Source organism: Martes martes (assembly GCF_963455335.1).
Source record: "Martes martes genome assembly, chromosome: 12".
NCBI classification, from domain to species: domain Eukaryota; kingdom Metazoa; phylum Chordata; class Mammalia; order Carnivora; family Mustelidae; genus Martes; species Martes martes.
In genome coordinates this window covers 95084901-95100370 of record NC_137900.1, presented here as the reverse complement: position 1 = coordinate 95100370, position 15470 = coordinate 95084901, and the positions used below count along the sequence as shown (strand labels likewise).

The following is a 15470-nucleotide window of genomic DNA, read 5'->3' as shown; positions in this document are numbered from 1 at the left end:
TGTGCGGGTCCGCAGCCGAGCTTGGGGTAGCAATCGTGCCTTGCCTGCAGCCGCGGGCTGAGGATTAGCGGCTCAAGCCACTCCCAGCCTCTGAGCGCCCGCCGGGGTGAGTCAGGCCGAGGGCTCCATCCCTGCCCCACAGGGTCCCCGGGACGCTGACGAGAGTGTGGCACCCGTCGGGCCTCGGGGCTGCGCTTCCCGGGAGCTCCCGCGGCGGGCTCACTTCTCAGCCACGCCAGGCTTCTCACGCCACCGTCCTGGTGCCACATTTGGGTGGAAAGGAGCCTCTTGTGGCATCTGAGAATCAGAGAGGCCTACACTCTTCCTGGGCGCCCGTGCTGGAAGGTCAAGCCTCGGCCCGACGGAGCACGCTTAGGGCGTCTGGCTGAGACAGAGGACGAGGAAACAAAGGACCCCGTTTTGGGGTCCAGCTTCCCACCTGCTGACCCCCCAGTGTTGGCAGGAGGACGTTTTCCCTGAACGTCCAGCCCCTGGACCTGGGGCAGAGAAAGCTGTCGTCTGCCCTGGGCTGGGCAGGAAGCTTATGACAAGAGGCTGGCTGCTGCTGGGGCCGCTCTCTGGGGTCTGGTCCTCTTCTGGGTCTGGCCAACGACCGCCAAGCTGGCCAGATGACCCCTCGGGCTGAGGTCCCCGAGCTTCTGAGCTCTGCTGCAGACTCTCTCCTGGACGGGACAGCGCCCGGCTGCCAGCGTGACCGTTCAACTGCCCGCACCCCCCACCTGGTCACCCCACGGCCCCCCAGTGTCCCTCCCCGGCCCTGGGTCTCTTCTTTCCCCTGAGCCTGCTACCTGCTCTTCTGCCTGTGTTCCCCCGCCCCTCCTCGGCATCTGGTAGAAACGTGCCTGTTTTCCTGTTTCCGAGCTTCTCCCCAGACATCCAGGCGGCTCTGGTAGAAAGACCGTCTACCGAAACACAGGTGTCTACAGCACCTCTCCCCCAGCCGGGGCCCCGGGGGCAGTGCGTGTGGGTGGGGCCCCCTGGAGGCATCAGCATGCCCGCAGGGAGCTCTGCCTCCGGAGAGTGCAGGACCCCTTGGCTCCAGGAGCGGCCGCACAAGTCCAGCCCTTTGTTTACTGAGCCCCCGGTACGTCTAGAACATGCTGGGCCTCAGAGGGGCCGTGTGAGCCAGGAGCAGCCCCGGCTCTGTGGGGTCCCAGCCGAGAGTCCGGGAAGAGCATTCTGAAGCCTCAACGAAGCGCTGGGACACCTGGGGGCTTCCTGGAGGAGGTGGCCCCAGCAGATCCTCTGGGGTGCTGAGTATGTCCAGAAGGGTGCAAAGAGTGGGGGGCAGGACCCGAGATGGGGGCCTAGAGTCCTCTCTTACAGTGACTCTCCAGGGAGTCCAGACAGTTTGGATCCCAGGAGGGACGGAGCCAGGAGGGAGTGACCCCACTAGGTGATCTGTGGGGCTCAGTGCAAAATGGGGGACCTTTGTTCAAAAAGCAGGATGAAACTTCATGCATTCACCGGACTGATAGTGTCATTTTTTTAATTTGAAGTTTGTCGTGTTCCTTTGGGCACGAGGATACTTTGGGGATGAGTGGTCACCCTCCCAAGTACCCAGGACCCCACCCAGAGACACTCAGTCCTGCTCCGGCCCCTTGGGGGCAGAGGGCAGCTGTGGGTGCTGGGTCCGGGCTGGGGGGGTGGGGTCAAGAACCCCGGAGGTGGAGGGAGGCGGGCCGGGTGCGCACCGAGGCGCTAAGGCCCAGTGTATACTCCATCGCCCCATCCCATGCCACTTCCAGAACACGGATTCAAAGATAGCATCACTCCGACCGCCAACAAGGTCACGGCAGAGCCTCAGCCCCGAGCGTAGGTCCCTTCCGAGCACGGGTCGAGCCGCGGAGCGGGTCCTGTGTGTGGCCGCTGGGCGGGAGGCTCCTTGGGCGTCTTGGGTTCCTGCCCGTGAGCTGGGCCCTAAGGGCACCAGGAGGCCCAGCCTCTGCAGCGGCCTCTGCCCTCGGAGCACAGTGAGGCCTTCGGGGAGGTGCTCCCTGCTTATCCTTTATTCTTCACCCCCCCAATTCCTAGGGTCTTTGGGGGCCCCAGGAGACTTCCCTGGCTACGGGGTCTCCCCCAACATTTCTGGGGCCACTAGCAGGTAAAGCAGCAGCTGTGGGTCCCCGTGGGCCCGGAGTGGGGGGCTTCCTGCGTTGCACGGGGGGAGGGCGGGGGGAGGGCCTGGATGGGCTCCTTCAGGTGGAGGGTGGTGGGGGGGGAGGACACCGGGGCCCAGGGTCACGCACCTGCGGGCGGTGGCGAAGCGGAGGGGTGGCAGGCGTGTCTCCCAGGCACTGTCCCGCCGGGCTGAGAGGAGGCGCTGGGGGTGTTTGTGTCGGCTGGCTGTGGGGTCCCTCCCAAGGGAAACCATTAGTCACCCTGGCGCTGGCTAGACGTGGAGCCAGAAACGCTGGGAGTTTCGGGACCACGCCAGGGGGGTGTAGGGCCCTGGCGCTTGGCTGGAGGGGAGGGGACGGCGGCTGAGGCTCCGAGGGCGCCCTGGCCCTGTCTGTCGTGTGTCTGTGGGGCGGGGAGGGGGTGCAGGCGTGGGTGTGTGTACTCCAGACTGCCCCGGGGACCGGCTCTGTCCTGTCTGTGCTTCAGTACGCGGACCGCAGGGGGCAGCGTGGACCTGGGTTCAAGTCTCCATCGCAGCCACTAGCCCAGCAGCCCCTGGGGGGTGGGGGGGGCTGAGATGAACAAGACCTGCCTTGCCACTGTTCTTGGGGGGGGCGGGGGGTAGCATGAATGCATGTAAGAACCCCTGCAGACAGAGAGGATAGGGTCAGTGACAGTGGTGGGGTCCCTGCTGTGCCACCAATCAGATGTGTGACCCGGGGCGTCATTCAACAGTCTCGTAGCCTCAGTCCCTCCACCTGCAAAATGGGGATGGTTAGGATGCTGTTCTCAGAGCCCTCGGTGAACAGGAAGGTCCCCGTGCAGCACGGGAGGCGGTGTGGCCTTACTCTGACTCCTCCACTGTTCCTGTCGGTGGCCAGACACCGGGCAGAACTTCCCCAGGGCTGGAATAACCCTCAGCCACCCAGGACACAGCCGAAGGAGGAGTTCACCGCACAGTTCCTCCGGCAAGGGAGGGGGAGGGAGGAGGAGGGTTCTGCAGGGGCCGCTGGGGGCCTAGGCCACCTGTACAACTGAGGCAGGGGCTGGATGACAGGCTCGGGAGACCTTACATGCCGCTTCCCCCACGACCTTGTGTTTCCAGGAAGGTGGGCTGGTTGGGGAGGGGGGTGGGGGGTCCGGGCCTGGCTGTGGGTATACAGTTTGCAGAATCTGGGGTCCGCCTGGGTTCCTGGGGGCTGGAGCTCCCGCCGTGTGCTCCTGTGCTCCGTCCTCCGCTCCACACTCTGACTCAGGAAGAACACAGGCCTGGAGCCCCACGTCTGGCCTGCCAGGGGCTGCCCGACTGGCCTGGGCCCAGCCAGGCCGCTGTGCCCTGCCAAGCCGGTGCTGCGCATCTGCACAGAGTTCCCCCCACGCCTCCCCCCCCACTGGCCCTGGCCATTTCAGCTGTCTGGTCGGCAGGCCACCGGCACCCCTGCCCCTTCCCTGGAGCCCTTGGCTGAGGCCTCACTGGGTCTCCCTTCGTCCCTCCACCTGCAGAGGCCTCTGCCTCTCAGGAAAACCTTTCCAAGGCCGGCTGGGCGATCCGGACCTCACCTTTCCCATCTGTAGAATGGAGCTAGGTGACTGGACACCTCCTACCACCCAGGGACCATGGTGGGGAGAGCCAGAGACTGGGCCCCTCCCGAGGCAGCAGTCAGACAGGCCTAGGCTGGGCTCTGTCTCCACCAGCCTTCCCGTGACCCCAGGCCGGCGGCTGCTCTGTCTGGACACCCCAACACACGGTTCCCAGTGCTGGACCCGGGAAGGCGGCCTCCCTGCTTGCTGCTCTGGGCCGCTGCCGAGGCAGCAGTCAGCAGGCAGCTGGGCCGGCCTGGCCGGGCTCCAGAGGCGCGGAGCGGGTTAAAGTGTGCGCCAGGCCGGCCGGCGGCGGGCGGGGGAGCAGCCTGGTGGGAAGTGTGAGTTCCTCCCTGTCTGCCTGACAGCTATAAAGGCAGACCGGCCGCAGAGCCGCCACTGGGCTGCGCGCCTCCCTGGGAACCCCCTCTCCTGGGTGCTCTTTGAAGTGGCGGAGGGAGGCGGCAAGGGGGAGGAGGAGGAAGGGAGCAAGGCCGAGCCCACAGCTCTCTGCACTCTGAGCCTCCCCCTGCTCGGAGCACCTGGCGCCGCCTGCCCGCGGCGGCTCTGCCCCTTTCCCCAGGAGGACAACCTGCTGACCCCGGGCCAGGTAGGCCACCTCTGCGTTCCCTCTTCCCCACGCAGCCCTCCCAGGGCCTGGGTGCACTCCGAGCGGGCTGGGGGTGCCGAGCATCCCCTAACCCCCTCAGGGAGCCGTTATGTAACCAGAGGAAGGCTCACGGGGAGGGGTCGAGACCCTCAGAGCGCAGTGAGGGCGGCCCCTCAGCGCCCAGCCTCGGATGCCTGAAGCTCTTGGCGAGGCAAGCCTCTGCTGCCGGCCGGTGGCTGGTTTTGGACCCCAGGGAGGGATGGATCCCGCGTGAGCCGGACCTGGCCTGTGGCCAGCGGTGTCTGGGAGCCTTAATGAAAACCAAGTGTGGGGCCGGCTCAGCACCTGTCTTCAGCCCGGCAGGCAGGAGCTGGGGCACCAGTGAGCCGATGGGACCGCCGTGGGGGGGGTGGGGGCTGCAGATGGAGGCCTGCGGGGGAGGGGTGGCAGCCGGGGTGGGGAGGTGGCAAGCAGGCAGCGGGGAAGTGGGGGTCGCTAGGACTTGGGCTCCGAACTCCAGGGTCTCCTGCTGCCTGGTCCCGGCACAGTCATTCCGAGGATGCATGGGGCTTGGCGGGCATAGCTGGGGATCCGCAGGTGCTTGACCCTCATGGCTGATGGAGGGGAGAGGGGACAGATCTGGAGGGGGCTTTGGGGCCGGTAGGGATGGGGGCGGCTTTCATACCTTCCGCCTTGGAATCAGCGGGCGCAGGGCGTCCCTGTGTTTGCTCTGCTCTGTGGCTTCGGGCAAGTTGACTTCTTTCTCTTGGGTCCAGGCTCTAGGAGGATAGGTTTGCTGGTTTCTGAAACCCCTACTCTGCCTTGCTGGCAAGGGACACTTAGGACCAGAGACAAATCTTAGACAGAAGCCGCAGAGGCCCCCATGCTTCCCGGGAGGCAGGCGTCCACACAGAGAAACCAGATAGGGGAGCCAGAGAGCCCAGGAGGCCAGAGGCCTTGATTTGACCCCTGGAAGGAAGGTCAAGTGGTGTTTGGGGCTGACAGCGCTGCCTTGTCAGGAAACAGACGGTCCCGTAGCCCTGGGCTGCCCTCACTCCATATTCCGGGGGCAGAAGCGTCCATCTTGGTTGGGGCAATAGGGGCACAGATGCCCCGATTCTGCCCAGCCTGAGATCCCTGAGGGTCCTGGGCCCAGCCCCCTCGAGGGCAGGGGCAGGGGTGGCCAGGGAGGGGAAGGGCTGGCAGAGCAGGTGGCCTCTGTGGGCCCCTCCAGCGGCCCCACATGGCTGGCGGGGGGGGGTTCACTCTCCCACGTGGGCAGCCAGCCCCGAGTGGATGAAAATCCCCAGGTGTTCTCGCTCAGGCCGGTTCTGCCAGGCAGCGAGCTCTGGTGCTTGGCTCCTTCAGACAGTGGCTGTGGCCTGGGCCTATGGCCTCCTCAGCTGTCCGTGGGGTTCTCCACAGGCACTACCTGCAGAGCTCAGGTAGTCCCAGGCGAAGCATGGAACACGTCCCTGCCTGCCCTTCGAGGGAGGCGGGTGGGGGAGGACAGGGTCGGTAAGCACACCTCGACCTATGACTCCTGTGCCTGTGCAGACATCCTTAATCACTCACCGACCTCTCCCAACAGGCCACCAGGCAGCCACTAGCAATTGATCCCAGATAGCCTCCCCGCCTCCATGCTGGGTGGGCCCCAAGGACTCTCCCCTCTTCCTGGTCAGCCGTCAGAAGATCCGGGCCGGGCCCGGCGGTGACTGTGGTCTTGCTTCCTAGGATGGACGGCAGACGGCAGCCTTCACTCTGGGTCTGGTCCCTGCTGGCTGGGGCATTGCTGGCGGGGGACGTGGCATCCACTGGGGCCACGGTGAGTGGGGAACAGCGTCCCTCACCCAGAGGGGCTGAGCTTGGAGGGGGTGTGGCTGGTGTGGGGCCGGCGTCCAGGGATCCCTGCACGCACTCCCAGAGCCCCACGCAGCTCCCGGGACAACGCCTTACAAGCCAGGCCCCGGCCACTCAGATCCCTCTCTGATTTGGCAGGATGAGGTTGGAGGGAGCCGAGGGCTCCTTTCCAAGAGGGGCCTGGAGCAAGGCGTGTAGAGGGGCCTGCAGAACCCAGGCTGGGGCCCAGGCGCTCGGGACAGAGAAAGCAAGGACGGTCCCACCAAGCCCCTGGGATGTTTCAGACTCAAGAATGGGAGGACCCGTGGCCCACAGCTTCCAGGGTCTCCGCTCCGAGACCGCCCTGGAGACGTGGGCCTGGGGACCGAGTGATCCAGCCGGCAGGCGTCTGGGGGCTGTGTACTCCTGACCAGGGCACGGGGATGGCAGGCCCGTCCTGCCCGGGGCCACAGCCTTCTAACCGTCTGTGGGGACTGCCGCCCAGGACAACAGTCCAACGTCCAACAGCCTGGAGGGGGGCACTGACGCCACCGCCTACTGGTGGGGAGAGTGGACCAAGTGGACGGCGTGCTCCCGCAGCTGTGGGGCCGGGGTGACGTCCCAGGAGCGACACTGCCTGCAGCAGAGGTAGCGGCTTGGTGTGGGAGTGGGGCAGCAGGTGCCGGGGGAGTTGGGGTGGCTGGTGGGGGGTGTCTCAGGCTGGGAGGGGCTCTTCTGTTTGAGGCCGCACAGGCCAGGTGAGCCACAGGCTTTTCATCGGCCTGTCAGGCTGAGGCTCCTGGGCGACCGTGTCCCGGGCTTCCTCTTGCTCTGGGGTCCTGGGGACAGCGCTTTCATGAGAGCAGGGTCCATTTCTTGGGATTTTCCCCCTCTCTTTCTTTCTCTTTCTCTCTTTCTCCCTCCCTCCCTCCCTCCTTCCTTCCTTCCTTCCTTCCTTCCTTTCTTTCTTTCTTTCTCTTTCTTTTTTTAAAAATGAGATCTAGACCTAACGTGGGTTTGAACTCATGACCCCGAGATCAAGAGTGGGTGCTCTAGCAACTGACCCAGCTGGGCGCCCCTTCTTGGGATTTTTCAGTGAAGGGTGAGGTCCTCCCGGGCCTTCTCTTCTGAAGACATGAGTTGAATGAACGTGGGGAACAATGTAGGGTCCAGTGGTTACCATCAGACAGACCTGGGTTCAAACCTTGCCTCTGTTGCTTCCTAACTGGGTGACCTTGGCCAAGTGACTTAACCCCTCTGAACATCAGTTTCCTCATCTGTGGTGTGGACATCACTAGGGCCCTCCTACCTACCAGCCCAGGGCTGGGGCACAGTAAACGTTCTTGGTTTTACTCTTAGTTCCACGTACAGAGACCCTGGGCTCTGTGCCCAGGGTACAGGGGTGAATTGTACAGCATCCCTCCCCTGGGCTGTGGTGGAGCCGTGGGGGTCAGAAAAATTAGGGGGCTTCTGGGGTCCGGCCCAGAGGCCATCTGGAGTAGGAGCAAGGTCGGTGCCTGTAGCTCGCGGCTCCCAACCCTAGCTCAGCCCGTCTTCCCACCAGGAGAACATCTGTCCTGGGCGCCGGGAACAGGACCTGCACGGGGACATCCAAGCGGTACCAGCTGTGCAGAGTGCAGGTGAGGCCCCTGCCCGGTGTGATTTCAACCCCCTCCCCCACCAAGCTCTGTCCTGGGCCTGCCCCCTATTTCCTGCCCAAGAGAAGGATGGTGGCGGGTCCTGGGCTCTGAGCCCCCTTCCTGACTCCGATCGAATCTGTCCTATGCCCCCGTGTGCTCCATACTCACAGAGATGAGGCTTTGCTTCAGTAGGGGGGCTCAGAGTGGAGCCTCACGGTTTGAGATCTCTGGCCACGGCCCCCGCTCTGCTCAAAAGTCCTGTGCCAGGTGCTCACCAGGAGACAGGCAGTCACCAGGCGTCCCCGTCCCCACCTGTGAAAAGTCCCACGGCAGCCCACCCCAGCTCCCCCAGGCGCTGGTGTTGTAACCCCCCCAGGAGGGAAGGGGGGGGGTCAGAGGCACTGACACTGGCTTAGCCTCCAGGTGGCTTTCAATGGGTCCGAGCCGGTCTGCACCCGAACTCCAGGGCATGGGCCAGAGAGACAGCAAGCCTTTGGAGTCTCTGTGCCCATGACCCGGTGTCCCTGTGGCTGTGTCTCTGCCTATGCCCATGAGCAGGGAGTTAGGGCCTGTGTTGTCATCTCTGGTCTGTTCCCCTCCTGGCTGCTCATGAGCTCCGGAGGGAGACCCACCGAAGCCCGGAGTGACCAGCCGCCCCCCACTCCCAGGCCTCTCCCTTTCAGTCCCGGGGGTTCTTCTTCTATGAACGCAAGCCCTCCCCCTCAGTCAGTGAGCCACGTTCCAGCACCGTGGCCATAGCCACGGACACCCGGGTGGACCTCTGCCCAGGGACGCAGGGCGAGCAGGTGCAAGCCACGCCAGGTGCGCCTTGCCCGCCCCAGCGCATCCCGGGAGGAGGCCAGGCTGGCGGGACACGAAAGGACCCTGCCCAGTGCACGAGGAGGGCTGGCGCATGGGCGTGCTTCAGGGACGGCAGCTGCCTTTTGCTTGTCCACGCTCCTTCCAGAGAGCGAGCGACACTGAGGGAGAACCGGAGGCCACCACGTGGGCCTCGGCTCTGGCCCGGCCATCCCGGCTGCAGCCGCTTCCTGCTCAGCTCGGACAAGAATGCCTTTGTCGGGCTGAGTTCCTCCTGGAGCCTCCCGTCTGTCGCCCTGCAGGAGTGCCCGCCGGACGGGAGGAGCTTCCGGGAGGAGCAGTGCATCTCCTTCAACTCCCGTGTGTACGACGGGCGGACGCACCAGTGGAAACCCCTGTACCCCGGTACCGGGCCTGGGGCTGCCTAGCGGGGGGCAGAAGGCAGGGGCGTCCCCCAGCCCCACCCGATGGCTCCCTAATGCGGACGGGTGGGCAGGCGGGAAGGTGACACCAGAGGGAGGGGGCTTGTCCAAGGTCACAGGCGACAGTGAGCATGAGTCGGTCTCTCTCATTCGTGGGGTAAGTGCCGGGGTGCCCAGGGCCCACAGCCCAGGGCCCGCAGTTGGTTCAGACCTGCTGAGGAGGGGGGCCTGCCCTCCACTTGCAAGGAGGCAGAGGCTGGAACTCGTGGACCCCGGGCTGGGCCAGAGCCCCGGCATCTTGGTCTGATTCTGCCACTGAGACCCCGGGCAAACCCCTTGCACGCTCCAGGCCCCAGTTTTTCCATCTGTGCAATGGGCGGGGGGAGCTCGGTCTCCGTGGAGGGAGAGGGGAAGGCCCCAATCCCACCGCGCCCCCCACCCCCCGCCCCTGAGAGCCGCCGTCTCCCCGTCAGACGACTACGTCCACATCTCCAGCAAGCCCTGCGACCTGCACTGCACCACCGTGGACGGCCAGCGGCAGCTCATGGTCCCCGCCCGTGACGGCACGTCCTGCAAGCTCACCGACCTGCGGGGGGTTTGCGTGTCTGGAAAATGTGAGGTTGTTAAACATTGTAGCAAAAGTCCTGCTGGTCTCGTTGCACTGAGCGCCCCGCCTGTCTGCCTGTGGCCGTCGCGGCCCCCGGGGCCCGGGTCTCGGCGCCCTCCCAGCGGCCCTCTCCGCCTCCCTTCCTGCAGCCCATCGGCTGTGACGGGGTGCTCTTCTCCACCCACGCGCTGGACAAGTGTGGCGTCTGCCAGGGGGACGGAAGCAGCTGCACCCACGTGACCGGCAACTACCGCAAAGGGAACGCCCACCTCGGTAAGAGCCCCTCACCCAGGGCCCCGCGGTGAGCCCGACCCCGAGCTGCTGAGCGCCTCTGCGCAAGTTCCCTTCCCTCTCGGGTCCCCTGGTCCTCCCCACTGGGCCCGGGTGGGCCGGCCAGGTGCTCAGGGAGACCCCGCTTTGGCTAGGAATCCTGGGCCGCTCTTTATTGAGTACCTACCGAGTACCAGGCGCCTCAGGGCACCCTTGGATGGGGGATCATGTCTGACCATTGCAGCAGCCCCAAAAGGGGGAAACTGAGGCACATCTCCCCTCTTCACAGCTGATGTGAGATTTGAGTCTGGGTATGAGGATTCTGGGGCCTGAGCCCCTGAACCTGAGTTTCGGGGGGCTGAAGAGGTGCGGAGGCCGATTCCGGCACCGAGCCAGCCTCGCCCTTCCCCAGGCAGCGGCACGTCCATCCCTCCGCCCGGTGTGCCGGTTTGGTGTGGCTCGGCTGGGGCCGGTGGGGCGTGGTGGGCAGCTAGGGGGTCTGAGCGCGTGACAGGACTTTGTGGTTTGGAACAATGCACTTTAGCCCTCGGTGTGGAACTGACTGCATTTCTGGGTCTCGGTGAATACTTGTGGGGTCAGACTGGGGAAGGCAGGGCACGTGAAACCCAGCCGGCGCACAGGGAAACCGAGGCCCACCGTGGGAACGCCGGCTCAAGGTTCCGGAGGGAAGCTGGGCAAGTCTGGACTCGGAGCCACCTCGGCCCCGGGGCCGTGGGGACCCCAGCCGTGTCCTGGAAGTCCCACTCCCCGCAGGAGGGGTAATTTCGGAGTTAATGATAGGGTGTGGATATGGGATCCCGGGATGGGCAGGCCGGACTGAGGAGGGACAGGATAAGGGTAGGAGGGAGGGTCTGACATGGGGGACCCAGGGCCAAGCAGCCAGTTGGGGGTCTGAAGAACACACAGCCAGCGAGGGCAGGGGCCCTTTCTGCCAAATCCCGGGGCGTGGAGACAGCAGCGCGTCCCCCTCTGAGCGCCCAGGGCCACGTTCTGGGGGCTACACGGAGGCCTGGGAGACACTGTCCATGTCCCATGGAACTCCCCCCTTGGGGGGCTAGAGGCTGACACTTCCAATCCCGCCGACATCTGCCGGGTCCTTCCTGGGTGCCGGGCCGGGGCTCTCCCACCTCAGAACATTGCCAGAAAGGGATGGGCACGCGGCAGGTGTGAACACAGGCAGAGAGCAGCGAAGAAAGCAGCATGAGGTCACACGGCCAGAGGTGGCAGAGTGGGGTCCAAGCCCAGACAGCCCGGCTCTGGGGTCCGGGGTCCTAAGAGCCACCCCGCACGCTTCCTGATAAATGCGGGCGCGCTCACTGTGGCGCCAGCCCTGCCGGTGCAAAGGCCGTTATTAAAGGCGTAGGAACCTTGTGGGCCGGCTGCTAATTTAAGAAGGAATTCTCTGAACCCTACAGTTAGAGAAATGACCATTAACCCAAGCCCTCCTCTCCAGCTCTTTTTCCCACTCTCTGCATTACCGGTGTGCAGCGGAAACACCGTCAGGGCGAGTGGGCTAGTGCCGCCTCCCCACCCCGTTCTCTCCACGCCTAGCCCAGCACACAGGGAGCCCGAGCTCTGCCACCATGGTGGGGGCAAACACCGCGGGAATGGGCCTAAGCTGCAGACCATGGCACCCCCTGTCCCCCGTGCCCCGGCCCAGAGCCACTTAGCACCCTCTGGCTGGGAGGGGCCAGCTCAGGGCTGGGGGAGGGGGCAGGCCTGCAGGAGGCGTAGGCAGATGCCTGGGGACTCTCCTGTGACACAGATGTCACCCCCCGCAAACCTGATTTCTGAAAACACGATTACCAGTCTTTCTTTCCTGGGAAACGTTTCGATCTCCAGGCTTTTAAAATCTTTCCTCCTTCTCCTCAGACCACCCTCTACTCCCTGCTGGGAGCACCTCTCTCTTCCTCAAACCCCTGTCCCCCAAGACCCTAGGTCCCGTCATTGGGCATCTCTGTGGAGGGTCCCCACGGCTGCCTCCCATCCTCTGCAACAGGCCCTCAGCTGGGTGCTCTCAACCCATCTTTGAAGGCAGCAAGTGTTTGAAATCCCTGTCACACTGGGACAGCATGGGTTTTTAAAATAATAGTAGTGACAGGACCCTCAGGGTGAGGCTCAGTGCCCTGCAGAAACCACCCCAAGGGCCTCGAGTGGGAGCCAGTGTCCCCGTGCATGGATGAGGAGACGGAAGCCCAGGGGCTCAGGGCCATCTCGGCGGCACGGGGCAGGGTAGGACCTAAGTCTGCCGGCCCCTAGCAGATTTTAGGGTATCTGTGGCCTGTGGGGTCTGTCCAGAGGGGCTAGGGCAGGGACTGAGGAGTGTGGTCACCCACGACCTTGATAGGAGAGGTTCAAGGAACCTGGGTGGCAAGCCAGCCCTCCAGTGGCACAGGGCTTTCCGAGGGCCTTGGAGTTGGGTCTTAGGTTTGGGTGTAGCCGTTCATGGAGGGCTGACTCAGCCCCTCACCCCCCAGGAGCACGGGAGGGTGGGGACTTTCCAGCCAAGAGGTGGTGGCCATGGCTGACCCACTGCTCACTATCATCCCGTTTCCCCAGGTTACTCTCTGGTGACCCACATCCCAGCCGGTGCCCGAGACATCCAGATTGTGGAGCGGAAGAAGTCTGCTGATGTCCTGGGTACGTGTGTGGGGCCTGGTGCTGCCTCGCGTGGGCTTCGGGTTTTGTAGGCCGCGGAAACGTATGCATGCAGGAGGGGTGCTTGACCCTGGATCTGTCCGGCAGGAGAGGGTCAGGCCCCAGGAGCCAGAACTTGACCTGGGTGTGTGTCTATGTGTGTCGAGGAGTGCTAGGGAAACTGACCTCACCCCCAAGCGTGGAAGGGCCTATACTCAGAGCCGCTCGACAAAAGAGGGGCCGGTGAGGACAGGTAGCAAGTTCCCTGTCCCTGGAGGGCCTGGCACAGGCAAAAGCTGGGGGCGCTGGAGGTGGGGTTCTCCAGCTGCCCCCCACCCCAGGGCATGAGAGTGAGCTCAGGAAATGAGTAGGTTGAGAAGGAAAAAGAGCAGGTCGGTGGCCAGCAGGAGGGGGCAGGCCGGGGACCCTGGCCGGGAAGCCTGCCCCGACGCCTGGCTCACTTCCCCGCATCTCAGGGTAGTGCGTGAGAGCCAGGACGGGCGGGGGGACGCCCACCCTTCTCAGGGGATGCTGTGGGTGGGGACTCTGCCAACGGTCCCCCAGGAGGGACCTGGCCTGGGCTCTCCGCCCTTGAGGCCCCCCGAGCCCCAGTCCCCTTGCCAGCAGCTTTGCACACTCCGGGCCCCCGGCCCCGCCACCCCAGCTCAGGAGCCAGGCCTCTGCCAGGCCGGTGGCTCTGTCCCCCGCTGGGAGGGTGGCGAGGCCAGGAAACACTGTGTTCTCGGAGCTGGCTGCAGAGTATCGCTTTTGAACCAGACGCGTGGAAACAGCGAGGACAGCCTCCGAGCAGCGGGAGAGCCGCAGGAAGGAAGGTCATTACTGTCAGGAAACAGGCTTTGGAGGCCAGCCGGTGATTTAACCCTGTGCACATACCTGGCTGCAGGGCCCAGCCCGCCGGGCCCAGCACGCGCCCCAGGGCGCAAAGCCTGGGTGGTCATTGGCGCTCTTTTCTGATGTTGCTACCTCGAGGGTGTTTTTCCAGCAGATGTGTCTTGCTCGTTGCGTCTGCCCGATAATAAATGAGCGGCCAGGCTCCTCTGCCCGGATTGCATCAGGGGCTCTGGAAACGGAGCTCTTCCCCGCCCTCAGGCCAGTTTCCGGAACGGGCTCTAAGGAAAGCCTCTGAAAGGCACTTGGTCCCCCAGCACGCAGCCCCCCTCTTCACTCCCGTCCCCTAGGCCCGAGGCCCCCACCCCCTCTGCTAGCCCTCCACAGCTCCAGGCCACCCAGCGGCCCCAGACAATCAGCCCAGCTCTGGGCAGTGGCTCCGGCCTCCGGGGCTGGCAGGAGACGGGCGCTGAGGGTTGCACGCACGTTCCTGCTGTCTGGGCGTCATCAGGCCCGGGTCAGGCCCTGGGAGTGGCCATCTTTCGGAGGTCCTCTGTGCCAAGTGTCCACCCACACCCCGTCTCAATGAGAGGGTGACTAAGCCTGTGCCCAGGCTGTCCTCCGCCACACTGGGGAGAACGGACTGATTGTGTAAATGGTCAGCCTGGTCACAGCAGCTCTGGCCACAGAATGTCAAGGCTCCCAGGGACAGCAGGGAGCTGGTCGGCTTGCAGTAGTCCGGCAGGGCCCTCTGGGGGCGCTGGGACAGCGTTCCGGGCCAGTCAGGCCAGGGCTGCAGTGTCACCCCTGGGGTCCCCTCCCCATGCGTGGTCCCTTTTCCAAGGTGGGAAGCTCGGTGGGCGGCAACTCACCCAGGGTCCCAGAGTGAGTTTTCAGCAGGGCCGTGCCGATGGCCCAGCCCCGAGCCAGCCAACACCTGATGCCCGCTGTGTGCCTTCCCCAGTCTCTGAGCCCTTCCGGTCCGCCTGGTCCCTTAGCCCTGATGCCGCCCATCACGCCTCTTTAGAGGCGGCTGGACGGGACCCCCGGGCTCCAGGCCAGCCCGATCCATCTCCCGGACAATTTAGGCTGATGGGAAAGTACGTTCACGCCTCCTCACTCTTCCCAGGGCAGGGCCCCGTGCCAGACGCGGTCGGAGCCCCTGGCGCCCTCGCAGCAGGGAGTGTCCCGGGGCGGGTCTCAGGGCTGGGCTGGCCGTGGTCGCCCGGGTGGGTGGTGCAGGCTACCCCACGTCCCTCCCCCTCCTCCGGCCCGGCCAGCTCGGGGACGGGGTGTCTTTGCCCTTCCAGCCCTTGCAGATGAAGCCGGCTACTACTTCTTCAACGGCAACTTCAAGGTGGACAGCCCCAAGAACTTCAACATCGCGGGCACCGTGGTCAAGTACCGGCGGCCCATGGACGTCTACGAGACCGGCATTGAGTACATCGTGGCGCAGGGGCCCACCAACCAGGGCCTGAACGTCATGGTGGGTGAGCAGGGCCGGGGCCGGTGGCATCGTGGGGCTCGCCCGGTGCCTGCGCACGGACGGCACCTCCGGCCCGCGAGAGGGGGTCTCCCGGTCGCTCCCTCGCTCATCGGCCGCCTGGGGTCCGTCCTTCACATCGTCTCCAACAACCCGTTAGTGCATCACCTCCTTTACCCGGTCACTGCCCCAGCCGCTGCCCGCCTTCTCAGCCCCCACCCCAGGGGTCGGCGGCGCGGTCCTTCACTCGCTCACTCGTCCGTCCATTCAATCATTCATTCCCACTCGTTCATTCATTCATTCACTCTTTCATTCATTTCACTCATTCATTCTTTCATTTATCATCCACTCACTCATTCGTCAACTCCCTCCTTCCCTCCTTCTCCACTGCTGTTAGTGATCCTGGCGGGTCTGCATAGCCGGGAACGGCAGTCATCGGGATCGGTGGGAGTTACTGAGGACGGGAAACTAGTCGGGGCTGCGGGGATAAGTGCCCCCTCCCCACTCCACAGTGGGGAGTTTATACCCCCCCCCGCCCCCTGTCTAGTTC

General features: G+C 64.7%; 1 protein-coding gene across 1 annotated transcript in view; it reads left to right on the top strand.

Annotated features, from left to right (window-relative positions):
- Positions 1-6068: 6068 nt before the first annotated feature.
- Positions 6069-15470, top strand: part of ADAMTSL2 (ADAMTS like 2) — a gene marked incomplete at its 5' end in the record, with an annotated part of 29320 nt that continues 19918 nt past the window's right edge. Inside the window, 8 exons of the mRNA XM_080820491.1 lie at positions 6069-6158; positions 6678-6820; positions 7737-7812; positions 8934-9036; positions 9527-9672; positions 9810-9933; positions 12511-12591; positions 14748-14923. Of these exons, the coding sequence (XP_080676617.1) occupies positions 6069-6158; positions 6678-6820; positions 7737-7812; positions 8934-9036; positions 9527-9672; positions 9810-9933; positions 12511-12591; positions 14748-14923 (939 nt within the window). The remainder of the gene's footprint in view (positions 6159-6677; positions 6821-7736; positions 7813-8933; positions 9037-9526; positions 9673-9809; positions 9934-12510; positions 12592-14747; positions 14924-15470) is intronic.